Source organism: Pleurodeles waltl, chromosome 3_1 (genome assembly GCF_031143425.1).
Source record: "Pleurodeles waltl isolate 20211129_DDA chromosome 3_1, aPleWal1.hap1.20221129, whole genome shotgun sequence".
NCBI lineage: Eukaryota > Metazoa > Chordata > Amphibia > Caudata > Salamandridae > Pleurodeles > Pleurodeles waltl.
In genome coordinates, this window is record NC_090440.1 from 1,693,282,664 (window position 1) to 1,693,309,105 (window position 26,442).

Below are 26,442 nucleotides of genomic sequence, written 5' to 3' on the forward strand. Positions count from 1 at the left end.
TTTGGGACTTGGACCTGATCATTGTATGTGGTAAATATTAATCGTCTTTTTCATGTTACTTAATCTGATGATTTTTTTTTGTAGACCATTCCAGTAACTGCAGAAGGTCTCCCTGTATCAGACTTCCCGTTTACAAGAACAGGATTGCTGGGCTTCATTGGACCAGTAAGCAATTTTTTTTCCAGTGCTGACAGCATGTGTTTGACCCCCAGGCCATTCACACGCTTTGGTCCCATAAACTTGTGTTTAGAATGCATTCAGAATGTGTGTTAGACACTCACTGCTTTGTAGCTATCTTGTAAAATATGCTTCTGTCAGGTTTGAAAACATCCTCACTCTATCTCTACACCCAGTCAATGTGGTCGAGCTACTGATTGGGCAACCGTTGGTTGTTGGGACCCTACAGTGCGTTTAGGGTGTCTTGTGTTTCTTCTGTTTGTAACTGGGTTGTGTGCTACATGTTGGTATTATTAACTTTTTAAAGTGAACCCTGATGGGTGTGAGGTTCCTGTGTTCTTTGTTTTAAGGACTGCTCATGAATGTTGCTTGGTATTTCGATTCTGGAGGTTGTCTGAGCTCCGCACTGTGCACCAGGGTTTGCTTTCAGTATCATAGTGTCCACGTTTAAAAAAATATATATATATATATTTCTTTATTGACCTTTCAAGTAGCAATATAGTTTACACCACCATGTATCAATGTTGTATAGCATAGGAGATAAGGGTGTCACCCTTGTCCATACATCAGCCTTTCCATGATCAAGGCAGTGTGATATACAGTAGAAAAAGATCTTTAATCGTGCATACAGTAAAAGTATCAGTGGCTCTCCGTTTGACAGCTGGAAGTTGCTTCATGCTGCTCCAGTAAAGAAACACACAAGTTTTACAAACAACTACTGAAACATAAACAAGTCCATTACCCCCTAGGGGACAAACACCCCTCCCTTCACATTCCCACCCCGTAGCTTCCAGCGGTTATTCAGTTCACAAAAGAAAAGTTATCCTCCGCTCTACACATAAGAATCCAGTTTTCTTTGCAGTAATCACTCAGTACCTGACATTTGGGTCTCCCACCCCCCAGCAGCTCTACCTTGCATGTTTGGCTGGTATAGTATCTTCAGGCAGATCACCCTCTGGATGCTCCAGCAGTGCTTGTGACATTGCACCCCAGGGAAGCAGGGCATCAGCCAGCTTCTCATCCCTTCGGATTCTCCTCACATGTGCGCCTCCTTTGCAGTCATGGTGTCCAAGTTGTGTGCTGTGCCACTCAGTGTTGATATTTTCTCTTGTATTGGACTTGGTGGGCCAAACAAAACCCTTTCAAGCATTGCTGGTTGTTCTTCCATCTCCTAAGCAGCTATTCAACTTTATGTAGCGTTAAACAAAGTAAAATAATGTGTTGAATCTCTATGCTGCATTTTTTGTCATGTACTTTACGGCATGCCATTGGGTTACAGCTTCTGTGCCAAATGTTCAATGTGCAGTTGTGCTGCCCATTGTTGAGTGTGTTTTCCTGTAAGAGCACACACTTTAACTTGAACAACTTTGGGCATTTGGAATGTGTGCATTTTATTATAACAAACTATGGTCTGTTATAAAGTATTGGGTATCTCACAGTGTGTATCTTTGAGACCCAAGTCTCCTTTGTGAGAAAGGAATTTGATATAAAGGAGCTCTGCCGAGGACAGAATAGTGGCGGGCACACCTCTTTTCCCCTGACTAGTTGCACTTTTTTTCACCTAAATGTTTTTTGTGATTCTTTGCATTAGCGTGTTAAGTATTCAGGCATGTATTGGATACAGCAGTGCACCAAACTTTTATTCTAATGTCTGTCAGTCTCTTTTGCATTGTCATCGTCATTGATAACGGAAGATCTACTTTTTAGTGTCAAGATTATGTAAATAATACTAATGGTTGCATACTATCTACACAGTATCTCTTTTTTGTGTTTGTAGGTTTTGTTAGGTGATGCTTGACTGTTGGTTCTTTCTTTTGGAGGGTGGTGCGTGTTAGGTTTTGTTCATCGTCAAGGATCTATGTTGGATTCTGTTGAAATTTATAGCTTCGTTTTGTATGTCCAGATTATGTGTTGGATTTTGTTCAATGTCAGGATTACCTCATGGATATCAAGATTCCTTGTTGAAATTTGTATGGCAAATCTTTGTGTTTTCATGGTGTTTAGTGATGTTCTTTGCTGGATATTGTTGGTGTTCATCATTTTGACAAGGCTGTGGTGTGTTCTTCCTCGGTTGAACGTGTTGTTACTCTAGTCAAAGTTGTTTTCTGATGTTCTCTTTTAAACTCTTTGAAAACTTGTGTTGGTATCATTTATTGTTGATTTCTTCTTTGGATATTGTTTGCATTGCTTCTGTGTTGCACAACACTATTCTCTTTAGACTGTTGGTGGTGTCAGTGTTTGGTGTTTTTATCAGCTGTAAAAAATGTTATGCCATTAGGTGTCGCTGTGTCAGGGGTTCCATATTGGATGATTTTTTGTTTAATTATCTTATATTAGATTTGTTTGTTTTTTCAGGCCTTTGTTGTATTCCTGGGTTCTTTGTTGTTCTAACATTTTTAGCCTTTATATTCAGGACCATTTGGTGTTCGTCGTGGGGAAGATTGATGGTCTGATGCTGGTAAATGGGCGCAAACACAATGCTGACGATGTGGTGGCCACTGCATTGGCTGTGGAACCAATGAAGTTTGTCTACCGGGGAAGGTGAGCTATTTGCATATTTACTGTACATTTGTAAAGCGCATATTAATTTTTCCACAGTTCCATGAAATGTAGTGAACTCTTGTTTTGGGTTACTTCCTCCGAAGTTGCTTGGGCATTGGGTGGCCTCAAACATAAGATTAATTACAAAATGATTAATTACGTGCATTTGAGTGAGAGGTCTATAGCACTGAAAGGAACATTAAACTGGTGTCCCTAGTTCTCAGAGTTTAGTTTTATGATAAACTGGTATAAAAGAACCTTTCATTTTGGCCAATTTGAGACGGAATGCACAGCATAGTGCTGGGCCCCTTAAGCTGGCACTACCATGTTTACTCTGCCCTTTCTTGGAGCAGAATCTCACCACCAAAAGCAAGTTTTATTTTTTACTTTATAATTTATTTACTGAACCGTGCCCTCTGAATTTGGCTGTAAGAAATTAAAATGAACTATAAATAGTAAACATGTTGGTTGCCTGTTGCTCTTGGAGTGTGTGTGCTTCCTGAAGTGACATTTGTTTTGAAAGGTTGCAATTTGTGCCTAGAGATTGGATGCATGGGAAGACTTTCGCACCTAATGGATCGATGCTTCACACAGCTGTGCTCTTAGTCATTGAGGCTTTCTTGAGCAAGGACTGCTCAAATCACAAGAAATTAGATTAACACTTTGCAGGGTTCTCACCAACGGGACTGCGTGCTAAGATGCACCCGCTAAAAGTAAAGGTGCCAAGAGAGGCATAACCCCGCAATGACCTGCAAGAAAACAAAAAAGAAAAATTATTAAGAAGCTCATGTCTAACAGCCCTCCTATTCCCTGAAAACATATTTTTGACGTAAAGCAAACTGACTCACCAACAAAGTGCTCCTGAGACAAAGAAACTGGATATGTGCCCTAGATCAAAGATGACACATCTGTAGAACTACAGCATCACATTGAATGTCAAGGCAAGAAGAGGCAACACTACCACTGTCTAACCATTTACAGGAGAAGTGATATAAAACATTTTTCTGTCCCTTGTCTTGCATAACTTGTGACAGGCTGTTAGCATTAGCAACACTTTGGACTGTACGCACATCACAGATGAATTCTGATGTGCTGTGTTGGATTGGCCTTTCTCAGTACAGTCCTTGGAAAGGTGTTGCTTATGCCTGGATCATGTATGCCTTTCAATAGGAGAAATGTTGGATATCCTGTTGCAACTCATTTTTGTATTTCTCGAGGGATTGTTCCTTCATTAGCAGCAACCAAACACTTGTCTACCGTTCTCTAATGCAAGCAGGTACTTATCAGTACTTTTGTGTAGCGTGTTTTCCTGGTTTGTTTACCCCTCTGTAGTAAAGTGCCCCTTTTTGACATGGTCACCCCCACTTGTTGCTTGTTATTCGATGCAGTTTTGACAGGACGGCACTGTTCCTGCTATCCAGGTCCCTAGTGGCAGATTTCTTTCCCTAAGACTGTACAATTGTTCCCCAAATAGCAATCCTTTCGCATCCCTGTAAGTCCCTAGTAGATGGTACCCCAAGTACCAAAGAGGGCCATGTATGTATGCATATATGTATGTATTATTCTTTATATATATATATATATATATATATATATGTGTTCGATGGCATGTGTAGCTGCAGATACACATGCTATTCATCGCTCTTCCGACATCTAGTGTTGTTCTCGGAGTGTTACAAGTTGTTTTTCTTCAAAGAAGTCTTTTCGGAGTCACGGGATACAGTTACTCCTCCTCTCGGCTACAGTGCGTATGGGTGTCGACTCCATTGTTAGATTGTTTTCTTTCCATGGTCGGGTTCGGACGTGTTTCCTCTCGTTCCGAGATTTCGATTTGGAAAACTTTAGAAAACCTACTTATTTGTCGGTATTGTTTCGATCGTGTTTTCCATCTAACGTCGAACTGGTAGCACCGTCCAAACCTTTATCTCGCCCTTTGGGGTGCGTGCGCGCCCAACTCTGGCCTGTTCGGGCCTACCGCGTGGAAAGCCTGATGGATTGGACTGCATTCCGATTCTGCCCTCGGTGCCACGCGAAGTACCCCTATACAGACCAACACCTAGTTTGTAATTTGTGCCTTTCTCCAGACCATCAGGAGGAAGATTGCAAGGCCTGTTGATCATTTCGATCAAAGAAGACCCTCAGATCGCGGAGCCCGAAGACTCGAAATGGCATCAAAAAGCACGAACATCTCGACGTCATGGAGGAAGAGCAGGCGCAGACAGCAGTCTCTATCTGAGACTCAGACTCCGGACAGGAATCAGAAGACGACAGACCCATCACAGCTGGCCAGCATGTGAGTACGTCTGCCCTTACACCCCTGCAGAAAAAAACATTCAAAGGCCTTGGGTACAGCACTGCCGGAAGGCTATGGTTTGGCCTGGAAAAAGACGGCTGGCGACCGACCTTCTGGGTCGGCGCTGAAAAAGGCCACTCCTCCATCCTCTCGGAGTCGAGTAAATTTATTAAAACTCCACTCCAGACTCCAGTAAAAGACCCCATTCCTCGGAGTTCGAAAATTCGGCAATTGGTTTCAGAGCTGAGACATACAACTATTTTTTCGGGACCAAAAAAGATACATGCTTCTGAGATGAAAAAATCCTCATATACAGAGGAACAGGGACTTTCAAGAAAACTAAAGCAAATCTCAAAGCCCATCATGGAATCTCATAAGACTTCTGAAGAAGAGACTGAGATTGAACCAATACTAGAGGTTATGGATGAGAGACAATCAAGAATTCATATACATAAGGAGACAGGACGTATCATCACTGAACCTCCCTTAAAAACAAAAAGAAAGCTGGCTTTCCAAGAGGACTTAGACTCTGTTCAGCCACCAGCAAAAGTACAGAAACAAAAGGAGAAGCTACCCCCTATCCTTACTTCTCCTCACTCTCCTCAGCTTTCTTTCTCACCTCATCATAGCCCACCACCATTGCCTTCTCCAACACATTGATTATACTCGCATGGAGATACGGTAGACCCATGGGATCTCTATGACCCTGATCCCATCCCAGACAATGATCCAGACCTTTACCCATCTAAACCTTCTCCTCCAGAAGACACCACTGCCTACACCCAAGTAATATCTAGGGCATCAGCTTATCATGGAGTGGTTATGCTTTCAGAACTCCTGGAAGAAGACTTTTTATTTAACACACTGTCTTCTACTCATTCCAGATACCGTTGTCTCCCAATGTTATCGGGAATGGTTAAACATGCAGACCAAATTTTTAATGAGCCTGTCAAAGCTAGGATCATCACCCCTAAAATTGATTAAAAAGTATAAGCCTGCTCCTACTGACCCAGACTATATCACTCATCAAGTCCCTCCAGACTCAGTAGTAATCAGTGCGGCAAGAAAAAGGGCAAACAGCCAGTCATCAGGAGACGCACCTCCTCCTGATAAAGAAAGTAGAAAATTTGATACAGCTGGGAAAAGGGATGCCACACAAGCAGCAAACCAATGGAGAATTGCTAAATCTCAGGCACTTCTTGCCAGGTATGACAGGGCCCGCTGGGATGAAATGCAAGATCTTATACAGCATCTCCCAAAGGACCATCAAAAACTAGCACAACAGGTGGTTGAAGAGGGACAAGCTATCAGCAACAACCAAATAAGATCTGCCCTTGATGCTGCTGATACAGCTGCAAGGAGTGTCAATACAGCCATCATAATTAGAAGACATGCATGGCTACACTCCTCTGGTTTTAAACCAGAAATTCAAAAGACAATACTTAATATGCCTTTTGACAGGAAACATCTATTTGGGCCAGAGGTAGACACTACTATTGAAAAACTGAGGAAGGACTTGAAATACTGTGAAAGCAATGGGGGCTTTATACACCACTCCATATAGAGGCTCCTTTTGCAGACCACAGTTTAGAGGAGGGTTTAAACCACTATCCTCTGAGGCTTCCACCTCCCAAACAAAACAGGGACAACAAACCCAATACCAAAGAGGGAGGTTTAGAGGGTCCTATAGAGGACAATATTTCAGAAGCAGAGGTAAATTTCAAACCTCAAAGCACACCACAACACAACCTAAACAGTGACTTCCCTTCCACTCCACACTTCTCCTGTGGGAGGAAGACTACAGCAATTCCACTCTCATTGGCAAAATATCACCACAGACAATTGTGTATCATCAATTATCCGCAATGGTTATTGCCTAGAATTAATCTCCCCCCCCTCTCCCCTCCAAACATTCCACCAAGCAACCACAGGTTGTCCCCAGAACACACTGTTCTGTTGCAACAAGAGGTACAATCTCTACTATTAAAACAAGCAATAGAATTAGTTCCACATTCTCAACAAGGAACAGGAATATACTCACTATACTTCCTCATTCCCAGAAAAGACGGCACTCTCAGGCCCATATTGGACCTCAGGCCCCTCAATATATACATCCTGTCAGAACATTTTCACATGGTAACTCTGCAAGATGTTATTCCACTACTACAAAAGCAAGATTACATGACTGACTACTTTAGACCTCAAAGATGCATACTTCCACATACCCATCCATCCAGTTCACGGAAAATACCTCAGGTTTGTCATAGCAGGAAAACATTATCAGGTCAAGGTGTTGCCATTTGGCATAACAGCCCCAAGAGTGTTCACAAAATGTCTAGCAGTAGTAGCAGCCTACTTACGAAGACCGCACATCCATGTCTTTCCATATCTAGACAACTGGCTAATAAAATCAAGCAATTTTACACAATGCCACCAACACACTCGTTAAGTGATAGAAACCTTGCATACCCTGGGTTTCACTCTCAATTATCAAAAATCATATCTTCAACCAGCAGAGATACAACCTTACCTAGGTGCTATCCTAAATACTCAAAAGGTCCTAGCTTATCCAAATACACAAAGGATACAAGCTTTTCAAAATCTCATACCACAAATACAGCAAAATCAACAATATGCTGCAAGGTTTATCACGAGAATCCTAGGAATGATGGCATCTTGCATAGTGCCTCTCACAACAATGGTCTCAGGCACACGGTCAACTTCAGGATCTAGTGTTGATGGACCGCCAAACACATATGTCCTTTCAATGGTGGAATCGCAACAATCTAATGAAGGGGCAGTCATTCCAAGACTCTGTGCCTCAGACCATAATCACAACACATGCATCAATGATCGGTTGGGGAGCTCACCTCAACAATCAGACCATTCAAGGGCAACGGGATGCACAACAAAAACAGCTTTATATAAACCACCTAGAACTATTAGCTGTATTTCTTGCTCTAAAAGCGTTTCAACCTCTTCTCAAACAGACGACTGTTCTCATAAAAACAGACAACATGACAACCATGTATTACCTCAACAAACAGGGCGGGACACACTCATCTCAGCTGTCCCTCCTAGCCCAAAATATATGGAAATTGGCAATTCACAATCACATTCATCTATTAGCACAATAAATTCCAGGGATAGACAATCAGCTGACAGATCTCCTAAGCAGAAATCAACAAACACACGAATGGGAGATTCACTCCCAAGTACTTCAAAAAGTACTTTCAAAAGTGGGGAACACCAGAGATAGACCTATTCGCAACAAGCGAAAACGCAAAATGCCTAAACTTCGCATCCAGACACCCACATCCTCTATCCAAGGGCAATGCTCTATGGATCAATTGGTCAGGGATATTTGCTTATGCTTTTCCCCCCTCTCCCACTCCTTCCCTTTCTGTTCAGCAACCTGCGTCAAACATCACTTACCATGATTCTAATAGCACCAGCATTGGTACACAACACTCCAAGATTTGTCGGTAGTACCCCATTCCAAACTCCCGAACAGACCAGATTTGTTAACCCAAAACAAAGGTCAAATCAGGCATCCAAATCCCAATGCTCTAAATCTAGCGATTTGGCTCCTGAAGTCCTAGAATTTGGTTACCTAAAACTTCCACCAGAATGTATGGAAGTAATTAAACATGCATGTAAACCTACTACTAGACAATGCTACGCAAATAAGTGGAAACTATTTGTGTACTACTGTCAATCTAAACACACTGACCCACTTACAGCATCCACACAAGATATTGTATGTTATTTACTTCATTTGCAAAAGTAAAATTTGGCTTTCTCATCCATCAAAATACACCTCACTGCTATATCTGCATACTTACAGAATATCCAGCATACTTCTCTGTTCAGAATTCCTGTTATTAAAGCCTTCATGGAAGGATTAAAACACATTATTCCGCCTAGAACACCCCCCCTGTTCCATCGTGGAATTTAAATATTGTACTTATATTCATGGGACCACCTTTGGAACCCATGCACTCTTGTCAAATACAATACTTCCTTGTAGCTATTACTTCCTTAATAAGAGTTAGTGAAATGCAAACCTTCACACTTGAGGAACCTTTTTTCCAAGTGCACAAACATAAAGTTGTACTTAGAACTAATCCAAAATTTCTACCAAAGGTAGTATCCCCTTTTCACATCAAACAGTGGAATTGCCAGTCTTCTTTCACAGCCAGACTTTGTGGCAGAAAGAGCTCTTCATACCCAAAAGAGCTCTTACGTACTATATAGACAGAACCAAAGATTTTAGGAAAACAAAACAACTTTTTGTTGCTTTCCAACAACCACATAAAGGCAATCCTATATCAAAACAAGGTTTAGCAAGATGGATTGTTAGATGCATACAAACATGCTACATCAAAGCAACTTTTGATTACTACTAGAGCACATTCTACAAGAAAGAAAGTTGCGTCAATGGCATTGTTAGGAAACATACCAATGGTTGATATATGTAAAGCTGCCACATGGTCAACTCCTCATACATTTACAAAACACTACTGTGTTGAGGTTTTTTCTCAGCAACAAGCCACTGTAGGCCAAGCTGTCTTAAGAACACTATTTCAACCAACTTCAACTCCTACAGGTTAGCTACCGTTTTTTTGGGAGGACTAACTGCTTTGTAGTCTATGCTTAGCATGTGTATCTGCAGCTACACATGCAATTGAACGGAAAATGCCACTTACCCAGTGTACGTCTGTTCATGGCATGTAGTGCTGCAGATTCACATGCACACTCCCTACTCCCCGGGAGCCTGTAGTCCAAGTTTAACATTTGTACATATGTAGATACATTTACATTTGCATGGACATCTCTTTGTACTCTTATACTCTATCACCCCTCTGCGGGAAAACAATCTAACAATGGAGTCGATGCCCATGCGCACTGTAGCCGAGAGGAGGAGTCACTCGATCCTGTGACTCCAAAAAGCCTTCTTCGAAGAAAAACAACTTGTAAAACTCCGAGCCCAACACTAGATGTTGGAAGAGCCATGCCTAGCATGTGAATCTGCAGCACTACATGCCACGAACAGATGTACACTGGGTAAGTGACATTTTCCATATATATATATAAAATGTTCTTGTGTATATGCTGAAGCATGTATTGTGCCACCCTCAGAGACCCCTCACCTAGCTTATGCAGGCTGCCATTGCCGGCTGCGTGTCTTGGTGCAAGCAAAAGTGAAAACTCAGCATGGCACAAAGCCTGTGTGCCATGCCCACTAACACAGCATGCAATGTATATGTCACCCCTACAGCAGGCCTTTCAGCCCTAAAGCAGGGTGCATAATATTACATGTGTGGTCATATCTGCTAGAGCAGATATGCCCCTGCTACGTCTTTGTAGAGTCTTGGGCATAATAAGGGTTTGAGGAATCCATTTTAAGTACATGTGCTGGACACTGGTCAGTATGAGTTCCCCTGCTACATGATCACTTCACTGAAACTGGGAATCTTTGGTATCACACATCTCATATTAATAAACCCTTACTGATTCCAATGGAAAGCACTGCTGCACCCTAGCCCGAGTTGAAGTGGGTCAACGGTACTAGTTGGTCCCCAGACCATCCAGAGACAAAGCCTACTTTGGGTCTGCCATTTGTAAACTTATTGACGAGCCTGCAGCCTCTTTCTGCAGGCTCCCCTCTACCACGAGTGCCAAGGTAACAAAGACCCAACACCTGTGCACCCGACCACCCCAGACCAAGATGAAGAGGACCAAATGTGTCCTATCTCGTGAGACCTGAGCCCACTTTTTGGACTCGACCCCCAGTCCAAGCCTGCAGCCTTGTTCTTAAGACCCTGTGTACCACAACTGCTTCCGGTGACAGAAACCTGACGACTCTGGACACATCTGGAGAAGAGAACCAAAGGTGTCTCCAAGCACTGCAAGATCTGAACCCCCTTGTTGGTTCACACGGACTGGTCCCTCAGTCCCTACATTCTGACCGGACTGATCCCCATTGATTTAGGCTGGGCACCTGACGCTAAACTTCACCTCTTCACCCGGCTGGCCCCAGTGCTCCCCAAGATGACCTGTTGGGGTGGCCCAGGACCTTGCCCTCGGCTCACCCTAAATCTGGAAGATTGGTCCTGTAAGTTGCTGTCGAGTACCTGTTTGCCATACATGTTTTTCTTTTTGCGGCTTCAGAAAATTGCACTGTCTACTTTTCAAAACTGCAATAATTTCTGTTGCAAAACATACTTACCTGTTCATGTTTATTCTGGTGCCTAAACAGATATAAAGATACGTTACTTTTATAGATTGTTGTGGATCTCCTTATTGAGTCGTGTGCATCATTTATTGACTGTCTTCTGCAAATGTCTATCACTTTTCTCCGATAAGCCTAAGGCTGCTTGACCACAATACCCCCTAAGGGAGCATCTTGGGATTGCTTAAGCAAACCCCTGCCCACTTATAAGGGAACAACGGACTCTTTGTACACTATACCTAATTTTGGTATACTATATTAAGACCCAGCTTCCTACATTGGTGGTGCAGCTGTGGGATACAAGACTTGACATTAGGTGTACCACTCGGTTAATAACTAAGTTCACTAAAGAATTTGTGATTTTTCTTAATTGTTTAAAACATAACTGTTAGGGCCTTGTGTTAAGTCCCCCAGTCCACACTGTTTAGAATTTAAAAGTACTCTAGTTATTTAGGCCCTTTTAGATATAGACTCAGAGTTTTTTAATGGTTTTAATAAGGTACTAACTGCCTTAAAACCATGACTGAGGCAGCAGGTCCATCCCAGGAGCTCAACCTGGGCCTCTACAAAAATCTTAAGTTGGTCCAACTTAAGGCCCTCTTTTGAGCATGAAAACTTGTCAAGGGTTCTAAACCTACTAAAGCCCATCTGCAGGGGTTGTTTGCATGAAATTATAGAGCCAAGACAAGGAAAGAAAACCCCAATGAGAATGAGAAAGAGGATGCTGAAGAGGATGATGATTCCATCCGTAATCCGACTGACAGTAAGACCACTGGGAGCACTTCTGACAGTACCTAGAACCTAAACTAGCTAAGAGGGTAGACTTAGATACTAATTACGTAGCTACCAAAAAGGAAAGAGCTGAGATGGATCTAGGACACATCTCTGGTTGCAGCAGCATTTTAAGTAGGGAGAAAGACAAAGCTTTTGACCCTAAAGTCCCCAAAGGGATTGTCCCCAAATACACATAAGGTGACGATATCACAAAGTGGTTTACAGCCTTTGAGAGGACTTGTAAAATGAGGAAACTGAACCAAGAGTATTGGGTCTCTCTACTCTGGGAGCTGTTTTTAGGAAAGCGCAGGGATAGACTCTTGACATTGAATGAGACCGATACTGAATCCTATGATCACATGAAGGATTTTTTTTAAAACAAACTTTGAGTTTTGTTTAGTAACTTACAACATGCAGTTGTAGCCTGCGATACTAAAGTACAATGTAGAATGGCATATTGTCAAAAGGAACCATAATCAAAGCAATCGTATCCGCACTAATCATCTATGAGACATACCGTCTGGCCTACCTTCGCAACGCGGTCAGTCAATTTCCCAGCTCCTCCCATCACCCCCGCCACCATCCCCCCCACCAGTTGCATGCCCCAACACCTTCAGTAGTTTGTGTCGTCGTATAGCCCCCCCCCTTCTCAACAAAGGCCCCTAGTCCCAGGATGCTCTGTGCCTACAATTTGGATAGGGCCACTTTATGCCTACCTGAGCCCCACACAAGGTCTACTAGCAATGTACTTAGTTCTTTAAAGATCCGGCCAGGGATGATAAGGGGCAGGGTCGAGAAATAACGTAACAAGTGGGGAAGTGCTACCATTTTGAAGATTGCTATTCTGCCAGCCACTGACAATGGCAGACTTTTCCAAAATTCTGTACTGGCCTGGGACCCTCTAATGGCCGCACCAATATTACCCTCTAGCAGATCTTGTGGGTTGTGGTATATCGAGACACCCAGGTATTTCAGGCACCATCCCTCCCAGATGAGGCGATGTATGTTTGGGGATGGTTGTGCATCATGGCTTAAGGTAAATAGTTTGGATTTTTCCCAATTGATCCCCAGACCTGATATTCTCCCAAATAGGGCTGTGTGGTTTAAAATATATATATATATATCTATCTCCAGGCCCTTTAAAGTCTCCCCTGTTCTCAGTATGCCGGCAAGTGGTTCCATTGGTATTGCGAGCAGCACTGGAGAGAGGGGACATCCCTGTCTCATTCCCCTGCCCACTACATAAGAGTTGGAAATGCTATGCCCGGTGCGAACCCTGACTGTCGGGAAAGAGTACAACAATTTGGTCCATTTTATCAGTTTATTTCCATTTTGTGCATAGTGGCGTAGAGAAAGCCCTACCCAAGGCTATTGAAAGCTTTCTCGATATCTATAGCTATTAATGCAGGGTCATGTTTGTTAGGTAGGTCTGCCTCCAAAATCAAGAGGAGCCTTCGAATGTTAATAGCAGTATTATGGCCAAGGATGAACCCAGTGTGGCCCGTATGGATCAGGGCTAGCATCAGGGTCAAAAGTGGGGAGGCCAAGACACGGCTGAGCATCTTATAATCCATGTTCAACATGGAAAGAGGGTGGTATACCCTAACATCTCAAGGTGATCGCCCTGGTTTTTAGGAGCGGTACAATTAGTGCTTCCTTGGTGGATGTGGCGAGGTGACCCTCCTCACGGGCAGCTGCATAGACAATGGCCAATTGGGGTCTAATGTCATCCACAAACTTGGCATACAATTCCACCGGGAGTCCATCTGTTCCGGGGACCTTGCCTCGGGCCATTGCTTTAATTGCTCCACGTATTTCTGAGATGGTAATGTCCTCACCATGGGCCTCCATTTGTGAACGTGTGATCTGCGGGAGGGGGGCCTTGTCAATAAATGTCTTGATATTGTGAGGGGGAAGTGCTGGCAGCGGGTGAAGAGTGTGGAGTAATATCTGGTAAACCTTTCATTTATATCTTTTTGTGTATAAACGTGATTACTGGCTTCAGTATGCAGTTTCGGGATCAGGGAACCCCTGGTGTTCGGGTTCGCGAGCCAGGCTAGCAATGCTTCAGCCCTGTCCCTTTCTGCATGGGCACGCGCCATATATGTGCGATAATAGAAACAGCACAGTTTTTCTATGTGTACAGCAAGCTGTACTTTCACCTTTAGGAGTGGCTGCTTAATGTCTGAGTTCCTGGGGCGTCCCTGCTCCAGTTTCCGTAGTGCTGTTTTGTGGTCTGTTATCCCCCTCAGCTGTGTGTGTCATACTCCCACTACCTCTGCTAAACACCTCCCACTTATAAATGTTTTAAAAGCATCCCACTCCACCTTGGAATAGGAGACCACGTCTGTATTGTTTGCAAAATATGCTTGAATGGTGGTCCCCATCGAATGTGCAAACACGGGGTCCTCCAAGGTCTCTACCCGTAAGTGTCAGATTGGTATGCATGCTCTCTTTCTGTGACATTTGAGTGAGAGGAGTAAAGGATTATGATCGAAGATGGATCAACCTAAGTATTCCACATTGTGGACCCTCCCGAGAACATATGGGGAACAGGGAAATGTGCCCAGGCATACGTGTAAGTCATGTATGCCCGAATAGAATGAGTAATCTCGCACTTTGGGATTTAGGTATGTCCCAGCGTCATGCCACACCCATTTGGATTGCCAGGATTTGAATGTCTGGGCCACACCATGTACCGGAGTGTCCCTTAGTGGTGGGTGAGACCTATCCCATATGGGTTCGGCCACACAGTTATATTCTTTCCCCATCACCCCAAATCAACAGCGAGTAAGGTGCTAGTGTTCACGACATTCTGGTGAGGAAGTCTATTTGGTCAGTACTGGGTCCATATATCCCCACTATGGCCAGTTCCTGGCCAGCCAAGGATCAATCCGTTCTGTGGTCTGCTTGAATGGGATACCAGAGCGGATCCAATTAACTACACCATCTGTGAATGCTCAGTCGGTAGGAGGCATGGATCTGACCACACCATCTCTTTTTAAGGGGCTGCCCATTCCATTATGTTCAATTGGGTTTCTTGAATTATTGCTATATGTATTCCCCTTCTTTTTAGAGAGAAATAGACCTTATAATGCTTGGACATGTTGTTGAGACCCCTAACATTTCAGCTAAGGAAGGTGTAACTTATGGCAGATGCCATGTGAAAATCTGGTAGCGGAGTCATGGGTTGTACTGCGAGAGGGGTAAACCCCATGGACGTCGAGGGGCCCTGGACCATCCCTGGGGCTGTTGTTGGTGTGGGTAGGGGCGTGCCACTGGAAAACTCCTGTGAATTTGAACTGAACATCCAAACCCCAGGACAAGAAGGAAACCTTTCCCCATCCAAACAATCATAAAACTAACAACTAGCCTGCAAGCATCCCACACGCTCTTCAACAACACAGATGGGATGCACCCATTATAGCACCTCCCAGCATCACATCACGCCATCCAGACAGCGTCAGGTTAAGAGTGCCTATGTGTAGCTCCATTTCGTTTGTTTGGGCGCTTACTACTCAAGTGAGAGTCGGGCATATTGTGCATTACTCATGTTTATGATGGTGTTCGTGGCCAGTGTTCTGTTAAATGATCTCGTCTGATGTTCCCAGGGTAATGGTCGGCAAAGAATCGCTCGTAGCTCTTGAGGAAACAGACGCGCTGTCAGTGTCTGTGTTCCGTATATCCTCGTCTCCATGTTCTGAGGATGGGGCAGAGCTCACTCTGCATATTACTGCTACTTCTTCCACCTCCCATCTTTGTTCGCAGGGTGCTTGGGACCACAATGGTGAAAATTATGCAACCATATTTTGTTTCTATGTACACATGAAGGATACCCTGATTGAGGGCTTTGGACTCACCACTGAAGAATACAGGATCAGGTTCATGGAATCTCAAAAAACCTTAAGTCAGACCTGGGTAGATTTTGTTGACTTTTCAGTCAAAGCACTAGGTGGCTGGTTAAAAGGTAGCCAGGTGCAAGACTGTGCCCTTCCCCCACCTCCCCCCAGAAAGATGGTGAGCAGTCAAAAAAAAAAAAACAGGGGCTTTAGAAAAACAGAGTCTTCTAGAGGCCCTCAAAAACCTGGAGGGTGGGCCCGAGACAAAACACAGACCAAGGGTGGGTACCAGGGTAAAAACTGGGATCAAAAGGAGGCTTGGTGCTTTAATTGCAAAGCCAATGGGCACCGTACTGGAGACCCTGGCTGTCCCAAAAATAATACCCTCCTGCTGCAGTGATAAGTCTCCAGGTGGCATCCCAGGTGGGCCATGAACATGTCAGAGAGCACACAGAAGCATCGTTAGTCTCTGTGTGGGATCGATGTAGCTGCCCTGTCTGTCTGGCCCAGTAATCTAGAGAAATACAGACAACAGCCTCATATAAATGTGATCAGAGTTAAAGCACTGAGTTATACAGGAGCAAGTGTCACCATGGTGAGACCTGCACAGTTATCAGTGCTGACAACCAAACTAAGATCCATCCCATGGTAAATGTGTCATTAGAGTAGGGGAGGGGTTACTGGCTAAAATAAGGTGGTGATATCCTCTACAATACATGTAGCCTGTCTGCTAGGAAATGACCTGAAGTCCTCAGCTTGAACCGAGGTCGAAAAAAAGACCCATCAGCTATGTTGGGTATACCTGAATGAGTGTGTGTAAGAACAAGAGCACAATGCAAAGCCCAGGGTAAAAAAAAGAGGTGCTATAGTCTGGAATAATGCCCAGCCCTCCAAGAGAAAAGGCAGGAAGTCTGGTAAGTCAGCTTCTAATCATCCACTAACTCAGGCCACCTCTCCTCAAAGAGAAGACCTGTTAGCCCTTGGGGGAACTGAGCCCAAAGAACTTCATCCTTACCCGGTAGAGCTCCTAGTCCCGGGGGCAGAGGACCTTTCCCACTCTTGAGTGCCTAAGACAGCAAGCTGCAGACCAGGAAACGGGAGATGTCAGTGGCTCCCACCAAACTTATTGGGAGGAGGGACTCGTGTATACTGAGGCCAGAGACACCAAACCTGGTGCCACTAGGAGAGTGGTAGTGTCTCAGTTGTATTGAGTTCCTACTCACCTTAGTACATGACTTAGATGGGCATCTTGGCCAGAACAAAACTTGGAGTAGATTAGTCCCTCACTTCTACTGGCCAAGCAGGTCCCAGAAGGTGAAGGGGTTTTGTAAATCCTGTGTTACCTGTGAAGTCAGTGGCAAGACAGGTAATCACACAAAGGCCCCCTTAATTCCACTTCCAGTGGTTGGGGTTCCCTTTGAAAGAGAAGGGGTTGACATCATAGGCCCATGGGCCCTCCAAAAGCATCAGAAAACAGATCCATACAGTGGTAGTGCATCATGCTACCAGGTACCCTAAAGCTATTCCCCTTAAAGCTGTCCCTGCAGTTGCCAGGGCCCTCAAGTGTTTTCACAAGAGTAGGTTTTCCAAAGGAGGTGGTGGCCGATGGAGGTAATGACTTTATATCTGGTTACCTAAAGGCCATGTGGAATGACTGTGGGTGACCTACAAGTCCACCACCCCATTTCATCCACAAACCAATGGTTTAGTTGAGAAATTCAACAAAACAATGCAAGGCATGGTTGCAGGACTCCCTGAAAAACTCAGAAGGACATGGGATAGCCTGTTTCCATGCCTGCTTTTCGCCTACTGAGAAGTGCCACAGAAGGGAGTAGGTTTGTTCTCCCATTGAACTTCTGTTTGGTCATCCTGTGAGGGGACCCTTGTGTCTGGTGAAGGAAGGCTGGGATAGTCCTCTCAAGAAGCCTAAGCAAGACATAGTGGACTATGTACTTGGCTGAATACATAGAGAAAGCATCCAAAAACCTTGAATGCCAGCCAACAGCTCCAGAAGCTCTAGCATGATCAAAAGGCTGCACTGATAAAGTTCCAACCAGGGCAGAAGGTATGGTAACTAGAGTCTGTGGCTCCCAGGGCACTCCAGGACAAATGGAGTAGCCTTTACCCTACCATTGAAAAGAAGGGTGAGGTCATCTATCTAGTTGACTTGCAGGAACCCTCACAGGGTCATCCATGTGAGCCGCCGGAAACCTTTCCATGTCAGGTTTGATTTGGCCAACTTAATGGTCACTGATGAAGATCAGGAAGAAGAGAGCGAGGCTGTCCCTGACCTCCTCTCATACAGACGCAAGGATGGGTGAGTTGATGGTGTGGTCTTTTCAGCCGCTTTCTCTTCCTTGCAGAAAACTGAAAGAAGGCAAGTCCTGAAGCAATATGCTGAGCTCTTTTCCCCTCACCCCTGGTCAGACTAACTGGTGTGTCCATGATGTGGACAATGGTAATAATACGCCTGTCAAAAGCGAGCTGTCAGACAGTCTGACCAAGTGAAGGAAACCATTCTGGCTGAAGGGCCAGTCCAGCGGTCTTGGGGCCCGATTTAGATATTGGCGGCAGGTTACTTTGTCACAACGGTGACACCTATCCAGTCTGCTGAAATCTAAAGCTCATATAATCTAATGGGAATTATATTTTGGCTGACCGGATATCTGTCACCTGTGTGATGGAGTAAACCCTCTGTCAATATCTAAATCAGGCCCTTAGTCCCCAAACCTCATTCCAAGGGAGGTAAACCAGAGATGAGGTTTTGTTTGGACTGTAGAGGTCTCAATGATGTCACAAAGACAGTTACACACCCTGTTCCAAGGGGAGATGAATTTATTGACAGGTTAGGGGCAGCCACATTTCTCAGTACTTTCAATTTAACATCAGGGTACTGGCAGATTGCCTGACCCCTGGAGCAAAAAGAAAGATCCACATTCTCAACCTCAGATGGACATTACCAATTTACTGTTATGCCATGTTGTCTAAAGAATGCCCCTACCACCTTCCAAAGATTGGTGTATAAAGTCCTTGCTGGGTTGGAGTTTTTTAGTGAGCATTTCTTGATGATATTGCTGTCTTTATCTCCACTTTATAGGATCACCTGATCCACCTTGATAAGGTCCTTGAGGCTCTGCGAAGTGCAGGCCTCAATAGCAAGTCAAGCAAGTGCCAGACAGGGCGGGGCTCAGTTGTATACTTGAGCCACCTTGTAGGTGGAGGCCAGGTTGAACCCTTGCAACCCAAGGTTCAGACAGTTGTTGTCTGGGTAGCTCCAAACACCCACACTCAAATCAGGAGATTCCTTGGCTTGACTGGATGTTACAGGAGGGTGGTGAAGGGGTATGGTACTTCTCTGGTATGCCTCACAGAACTGATCTCCAAGAAAATGCCAAAGAAGGCAAACTGGGCAGTGAGCTGTCAAAGGGCTTTTGACACTCTGGAGGAAGCAATGTGCTCTGCACCCATTCTAAGCAGTTCATAGTGCAGACAGATGCTTCTGAACATGGGATAGGAGTGGTCCTATCACAAATCAATGATGATGGCCATGACTAACATGTTGCTTTCATTAGCAGGAGTTAACTCCCCAGAGAGCAGCTTTGGAGTGCTATTGAGAGGGAAGCCTTTGCTGTGGTCTGGTCCCTGAAGAAGTTGAGGCCATCCCTGTCTGGTCCTCACTTCCTTGTTCAAAAGGACCCCAGACCTCTCAGATGGCTGATGCAAATCAAAGGTGAAAACCCAGACTGTTGAGGTAGTCCAACTCCTTAGAGGGAATGGACTTCAAAGTGAAGCACAGACCCGGGACTGACCATGCCAATGCAGATGGCCTTTCCAGGTTTTTCCACTTAGATATTGAAGGTTAAGTCTCATTCTTTTTCATTTGGGGGTGGGGGTTGTGTAGGAAAGAGCCCCCTTTTTGACATAATCACACCCACTTTTGGCCTGGTATTTGATGCAATTTTGACAGGAAGCGCACTGGATTCCTGCTATTCAGGTTCCCAGTGCGATATTTCTTCCCCTAAAACTGTACAATTTTTCCCTATTGGCAATATTTTTGGCATCCCTGTAAGCCCCTAGTAAATGGTACCCCCAGGTACCTAGGACATGGGTACCAAAGAGTGTCCCCAAGGGCTGAAGCCTATACCCCTGATGAGGCGCTGAAGTGCTTTTCCGCGAGTAGCACGCTACCCTGGAACCCAAGATGGATTAGTGGTAGATTAGTATAGGGAAATATGAGCGCAGTATTAGTAGTATTATGAGTTAATTTAAGCAGAGGATATGTGAGTTTGTTAGTTGGATTGACTAGAGTAATGAAGGGATAGAGGAGGGAAGAATCCAGAAGTGTTAATTGTGAGTTTATAGTAATAGGGTGAGGATTTTATTTATAGATTTAATTGTATTTATTTATTCTCTAGTACAGCAGGACTAGAGTAATAAATAGAAATGTAAATACATAGTAAGGGAATATATGTGCAAGGAATATAATAATGGATATAATATTGGGCATAATAATATGAGAAGAAACATAGTATTGTATAAACACAGACTTTCAAGATTTGTAATATTTGATAATAAGTGTACTTTAATAACATTTATTTATCGTTCCTCAATTTTTCAATAGTGAAATGATTGATGTTAAATAGTTAAGATAACATTTGCCCATTGTGATATAAAAAAGAAAGCAGGGATTCATAAGTATCTAATATAACAACTTATCTAGGAGCTAAGCAATGACCTATATGAACATGTTAAGCATAGAATAATATACACATATATACACACATGTTCGATGGCATGTGTAGCTGCAGATACACATGCTGTGCATATCCCGCCATCTAGTGTTGGGGTTGGAGTGTTATAAGTTGTTTTTCTTCAAGGAAGTCTTTTTTTTTTTCTTTTTCTTTTTTCTTTCTCGAGTCACTGGATTGAGTGACTCTTCCTCTCGGTAACGCTTGGGCATCGACTCCTTTGTTAGATTGTTTTCTTTCCGCTGTCGGGTTCGGATGTGTTCCCTCTCGCTCTGAGACTTTCGATTCAGCAACTTTATATTCACTTTCTCATACCGCCGGTATTGTTTTTGAACGCTTTTACCTCTGCAATCGATCCAATAGTACCTCTGGGATCAAGAAAACCCTTTCGGGGGCTTGCAACCTTCTTGGGCCTGTTCGGGCCTACTGCGCCATAGCCTGATGGATCAGACTCCATTCCAATTCTGTCCTTTGTGCCACACTAAATTCCCTTATACCGACCAGCACTTGGTCTGTAATCTTTGCATTTCTCCTGAACATCGTGAGGAAGATTGTGAAGCTTGCGGTTCGTTTCGATCGAAGAAGACACTGCGTGATCGAAGGGCAAGATGACTCGAGATGGTGTCGAAACATACAGAGTCCACAGATACCTTAGAGGAGGAGCAGGCACTGACGGCTGTTTCGATCCCAGATTCCGACTCTGAACAAGGATTAGAAGACGACAGCCAGCCAATCACAGCGGCACAGTATGTGAGTACACCTGCCCCTACACCCACTTTGCAAAAATCAAGCAAGGCCTTGGGTGCATCACTGCTGTCAAGCCATGGTTCAACCCGAAAAAAAGTAATCGGCAATCGGCCCCTGGGTTCAGCGACGAAAAAAGCCAAAACATCCCATCAACAAGTCACGCCTGTTTCGGTGCCGGAGTCGAGCAAGAAAATAAAAAGCTCAACCTCCGACCCGAGCAGACGCCTACAATCTTCAGATCTGAAATTAATGCGTCTGGCTTCAGAGCCGAAACCTCGGCTAATATCTTTGGGACCGAAACACCTCGGAACTGCTTCAGAGCCCAAACCATCCTTCTATACAGAAGAGACAGGACTTTCGACCCGATTGAAACATATGCCCAAAATATCCATTGAACAATCCTCTAAGGGCAAAACAACCTCTGAACATCAAATAGAGGAATCTGACATTCAACCAGTTTTGGAGTTTATGGACAGTAAGCAGAGAAGAACACAGTTCCACAAAGAGACTCAGAAAAATATTACTTCTCCACCTCCACAGACTAAAAGAAAGCTAGCATTCCAAGAGACTTTTGATAGTGCTCCACCACCAGCAAAAATATTCAAGCGGAAAGAGAAGCCATCACCTTTTCAGCTTTCTCTACCACATTCACCGCAGCTTTCTTTCCCACCACCACCTAATACCCCACCACTAATACCGTCACCATCACTCCCATACTTATTTACAGGGAAACACGGTGGACCCATGGGACATGTATGGTTCGGATCCTATACCGTACAGTGATCCAGATCTCTACCCTACTAAACCATCACCACCAGAGGATAGTACGGTTTATACCCAAGTTATATATAGGGCAGCTGCATACCATGGGGTCCAAATGTATGCAGAACCTTTGGAAGAGGATTTTCTTTTTAATACACTATCCTCTACCCATAAACTCTACCAGTGCTTACCAATGCTTCCTGGTATGCTTAGGCACGTAGACGACATATTTAAAAAAAACAGTTAAAGCTAGGATTCTAACTCCCAAGAATTGACAAGAAATATAAGCCTGCACCAACAGACCCAGTCTACATTACACAACAACTGCCACCAGATTCTATTGTGGTCAGTGCAGCCAGGAAACATGCTAAAAGTCAGTCTTCAGGGGATACCCCACCCCCTGACAAAGAAAGTAGAAAATTCTATGCTGCGGGGAAAAGAGTGGCAACAGAAGCAGCCTACCAACGGCGTATTGCCAATTCCCAGGCCTTGTTGGCAAGATACGAAAGGGCACATTGGGATGAAATGCAAGAATTCTTGCAATACCTACCCAAGGAACACCAAAAGAGGGTGCAGCAAATTGTAGAAGAGGGACAGGCTATTACAAATAACCAGATTAGATCTGCTCTAGATGCAGCTGACACTGCAGCTAGAAGTATTAATACTAGCATTACAATCAGAAGACATGCATGGTTAAGGGCCTCAGGTTTTAAACCTGAAATACAACAGGCAGTGCTTAATATGCCATTCGATAAACAGCATCTCTTCGGACCAGAAGTAGACACTACCATTGAGAAACTCAGAAAGGACTCTGATACTGCAAAAGCCATGGGAGCCCTTTATACCACACCTTTACAGGGTTCCTTTTGGAACCAACAGTTTAGGAGAGGTTTTAAATCCCAAACTGCAGAAGCTTCCACCTCCCATCCAAACAAACACAGCAGTATTATTCAAGAGAGTCATTTAGAGGTTCTTACAGAGGACAGAACTTCAGAGCCAGAGGAAAATTTACAGCCTCAACGAGTGCTACCACACTCTCTAAACAATGACTTCCCAAACATCTCACAATCCCATACGTATCCTGTGGGAGGAAGACTGCAACAATTTCATTCTCACTGGCTGAACATCACCACACATCAGTGGGTACTTTCAATTATCCGCAATGGTTATTGCCTAGAACTCATCTCTATTCCACCAAATATTCCCCCTCGTTCTCAAAGACTCACTCCAGAACACACTGTTCTACAAAAAACAAGAGGTACAATCTCTATTACTAAAAGGGGCAATAGAAATGGTTCCCATCTCACAGCAAGGGACAGGAGTATACTCGCTATACTTCCTTATACCAAAAAAGGATAGTACTCTCAGACCAATTCTAGATCTCAGACCTCTAAATTTATACATCCTGTCAGAACATTTTCACATTCTACAGGATGTCATTCCCCTACTACAAAAACATGATTACATGACTGTGTTAGATCTAATGGACGCCTACTTCCACATTCCCATACATCTAGCTCACCGCAGGTACCTAAGGTTTGTAATATCAGGCAACCACTACCAATTCAGAGTACTACCCTTTGGGATAACAACAGCACCAGGAGTGTTCACAAAATGTCTGGCTGTATTAGCGGCTTACCTCAGAAGACGCCACATAAATGTCTTCCCTTATCTAGACGATTGGTTAATAAAATCCAGCAACTTTCTACAATGTCAACAACATACACAATACACAACAGATACCCTACACACACTAGGGTTCACAATCAGTTACCAGAAATCTCATCTTCAACCAGCACAAATTCAACCTTATCTATGTGCAATTCTCAATACTCAAGCAGCATTAGCCTACCGAAATCCACAAAGAATACAGGCTCATATCACAAATCCAGGTCAATCAGACTTAAACAGTACCATTGGGAATGATGGCATCATGTATAGCAATAGTACCACATGCAAGACTAAACATGATACCACTGCAGCAGTCTGTCTCACAACAGTGGTCTCAGGCACAGGGTCAGCTACAGGATCTAGTGTTAGACCACTAAACTTATAAATCTCTGCAATGGTGGAATCACAGCAACTTAACAAAAGGGTGGTCCTTTCAAGACCCAGTGCCACAGACCATAATCGCAACAGATGTGTCAATTACAGGTTGGGGAGCCCATCTCAACAACCTAACCATACAAGGGGAATGGGACTGTGTTCTTCACCATCAAAGCATTCAAACCTCAGATCATACACAAATCAGTCTTAATAAGAACAGACAATGTGACAACAATGTATTATCTGAAAAAACAAGAGGGGGCACATTCATCCCAATTGTCCCTTCTTGCTCAAACAATATGGAAATGGGCAATTCACAATCAGATTCACTTTCTAGCGGAATATATCCCAGGAATACACAACCAGCTAGAAGACCACCTAAGCAGGATGCAGCAACAAATACAGATTCACCCATAAGTACTTCAATATTACTTTCAAATGTGGGGAACACCATACATAGACCTTTTCGCAACAAGCGAAAACGCAAAATGCCAAAACTTTGTATCCAGACACCCACACTCTCAGTCCAAGGGCAATGCTCTAAGGATCAACTGGTCAGGGATACTTGCTTACGCTTTTCCCCTTCTCCCGTCAACAAAATGCGTCACACCTCTCATCGTGATTCTCAAAGCTCCCACGTGAGAACGCCGACACTGGTACACAACACTCCTAGATCTGTCAGTAATGCCCCATCACAAACTTCCACACAGACCAGATCTGTCAACTCAGAACAAAGGTCAAATCAGGCATCCCAATCCCAGTGTACTCAACTTAGCAATTTGGCTCCTGAAGTCATAGAGTTTGGATATTTACAGCTTCCATTAGAATGTATGAAAGTTCTAAAACAAGCACGTAAACCAACAAACAGACAATGCTATGCAAATAAGTGGAAACGGTTTGTATACTACTGCCAACCTAAAAATATAGATCCACTTAAAGCGCCAGTACAAGATATTGTGTGCAATTTGCTTTATTTACAAAAAGCAAACCTTGCTTTTTCCTCTATTAAAATTCATTTAATAGCCATATCAGCGTACCTACAAACCATATAACATACTTCTCTCTTTAGAGTTCTTATCATAAAAGCATTTATGGAAGGACATTAACGCATTATTCCACCCAGAACTCCACCAGTCACTGCATGGAATCTTAATATTGTACTCACAAGACTAATGGGCCTACCATTCGAACCCATGCACTCTTGTGCTATTCAATTTCTCACATGGAAGGTTGCATTCTTGGTAGCAATTACTTCATTAGGAAGAGTAACTGAAATTCAAGCATTTACTCTAGAGGAACCGTTATTCCAAGTACACAAACACAAAGTAGTACTTACGACAAACCCAAAATTCTTACCTAAAGTGGTTTCACCTTTTCACATTAATCAGTCAGTGGAATTACCAGTCTTCTTTCCACAGCCAGACTCTACTGCTGAAAGAGCTCTACACACTCTTGACCTTAAAAGAGCTCTAATGTATTACTTAGACAGAACAAAAGATTTTAGAAAAACTAATCAGCTTTTTGTTGCTTTCCAACAACCTCATCAAGGTAATCCCATTTCAAAACAAGGGTTATCTAGATGGATTGTGAGGTGTATTTAAACATGTTACCTTAAGGCAAAAAGGCAACTATTAATAACTTCAAAAGCAAATTCCACTAGGAAACAAATGGTGCCTTTATGGCATTCTTAGGAAATATACCAATGGCAGATATATGCAAAGCTGCCACATGGTCCACACCACATACATTCACAGAGCATTACTGTATGGATGTTTTATCTAGGCAACAAGCCAATGTTGGACAAGCAGTGGTAAAAACACTATTTCAAACCACTTCAACTCCTACAGGCTAACCACCGCTTATTTGGGAGGAGAACTGCTTTTTAGTCTATGCACAGCATGTGTATCTGCAGTTACACATGCCATCGAACGGAAAATGTCACTGCCCTAGTGTACATCTGTTCGTGGCATGTAGTGCTGCAGATTCACATGCTTCCTCCCGGGAGCCTGTAGTCGTTGTAGTACTCATTTGTACATATGTATATGTGTGTGTATATATATATATATATATATATATATATATATATATATATATATGTGTTCGATGGAATGTGTAGCTGCAGATACACATGCTCGTCGAAACTCATAGACCGGACCCCCTTTCGCTTCTGCCCGAATTGCCACGCAAAGTATCCAAATACAGACCAACACTTGGTCTGTAATCTGTGTCTATCACCAGAACACAGGGAGGATACTTGCGAGGCCTGCTGGGCATTTCGAT

General features: G+C 43.7%; 1 protein-coding gene across 1 annotated transcript in view; it reads left to right on the top strand.

Moving 5' to 3' along the window:
* The window catches only part of DIP2A (disco interacting protein 2 homolog A), a 637,392-nt gene that overhangs the window by 361,715 nt on the left and 249,235 nt on the right, over window positions 1–26,442 (top strand). The window contains exons 20-21 of the mRNA XM_069225498.1: window positions 85–165; window positions 2,591–2,718. Coding sequence (XP_069081599.1) covers window positions 85–165; window positions 2,591–2,718 — 209 coding nt within the window. The remainder of the gene's footprint in view (window positions 1–84; window positions 166–2,590; window positions 2,719–26,442) is intronic.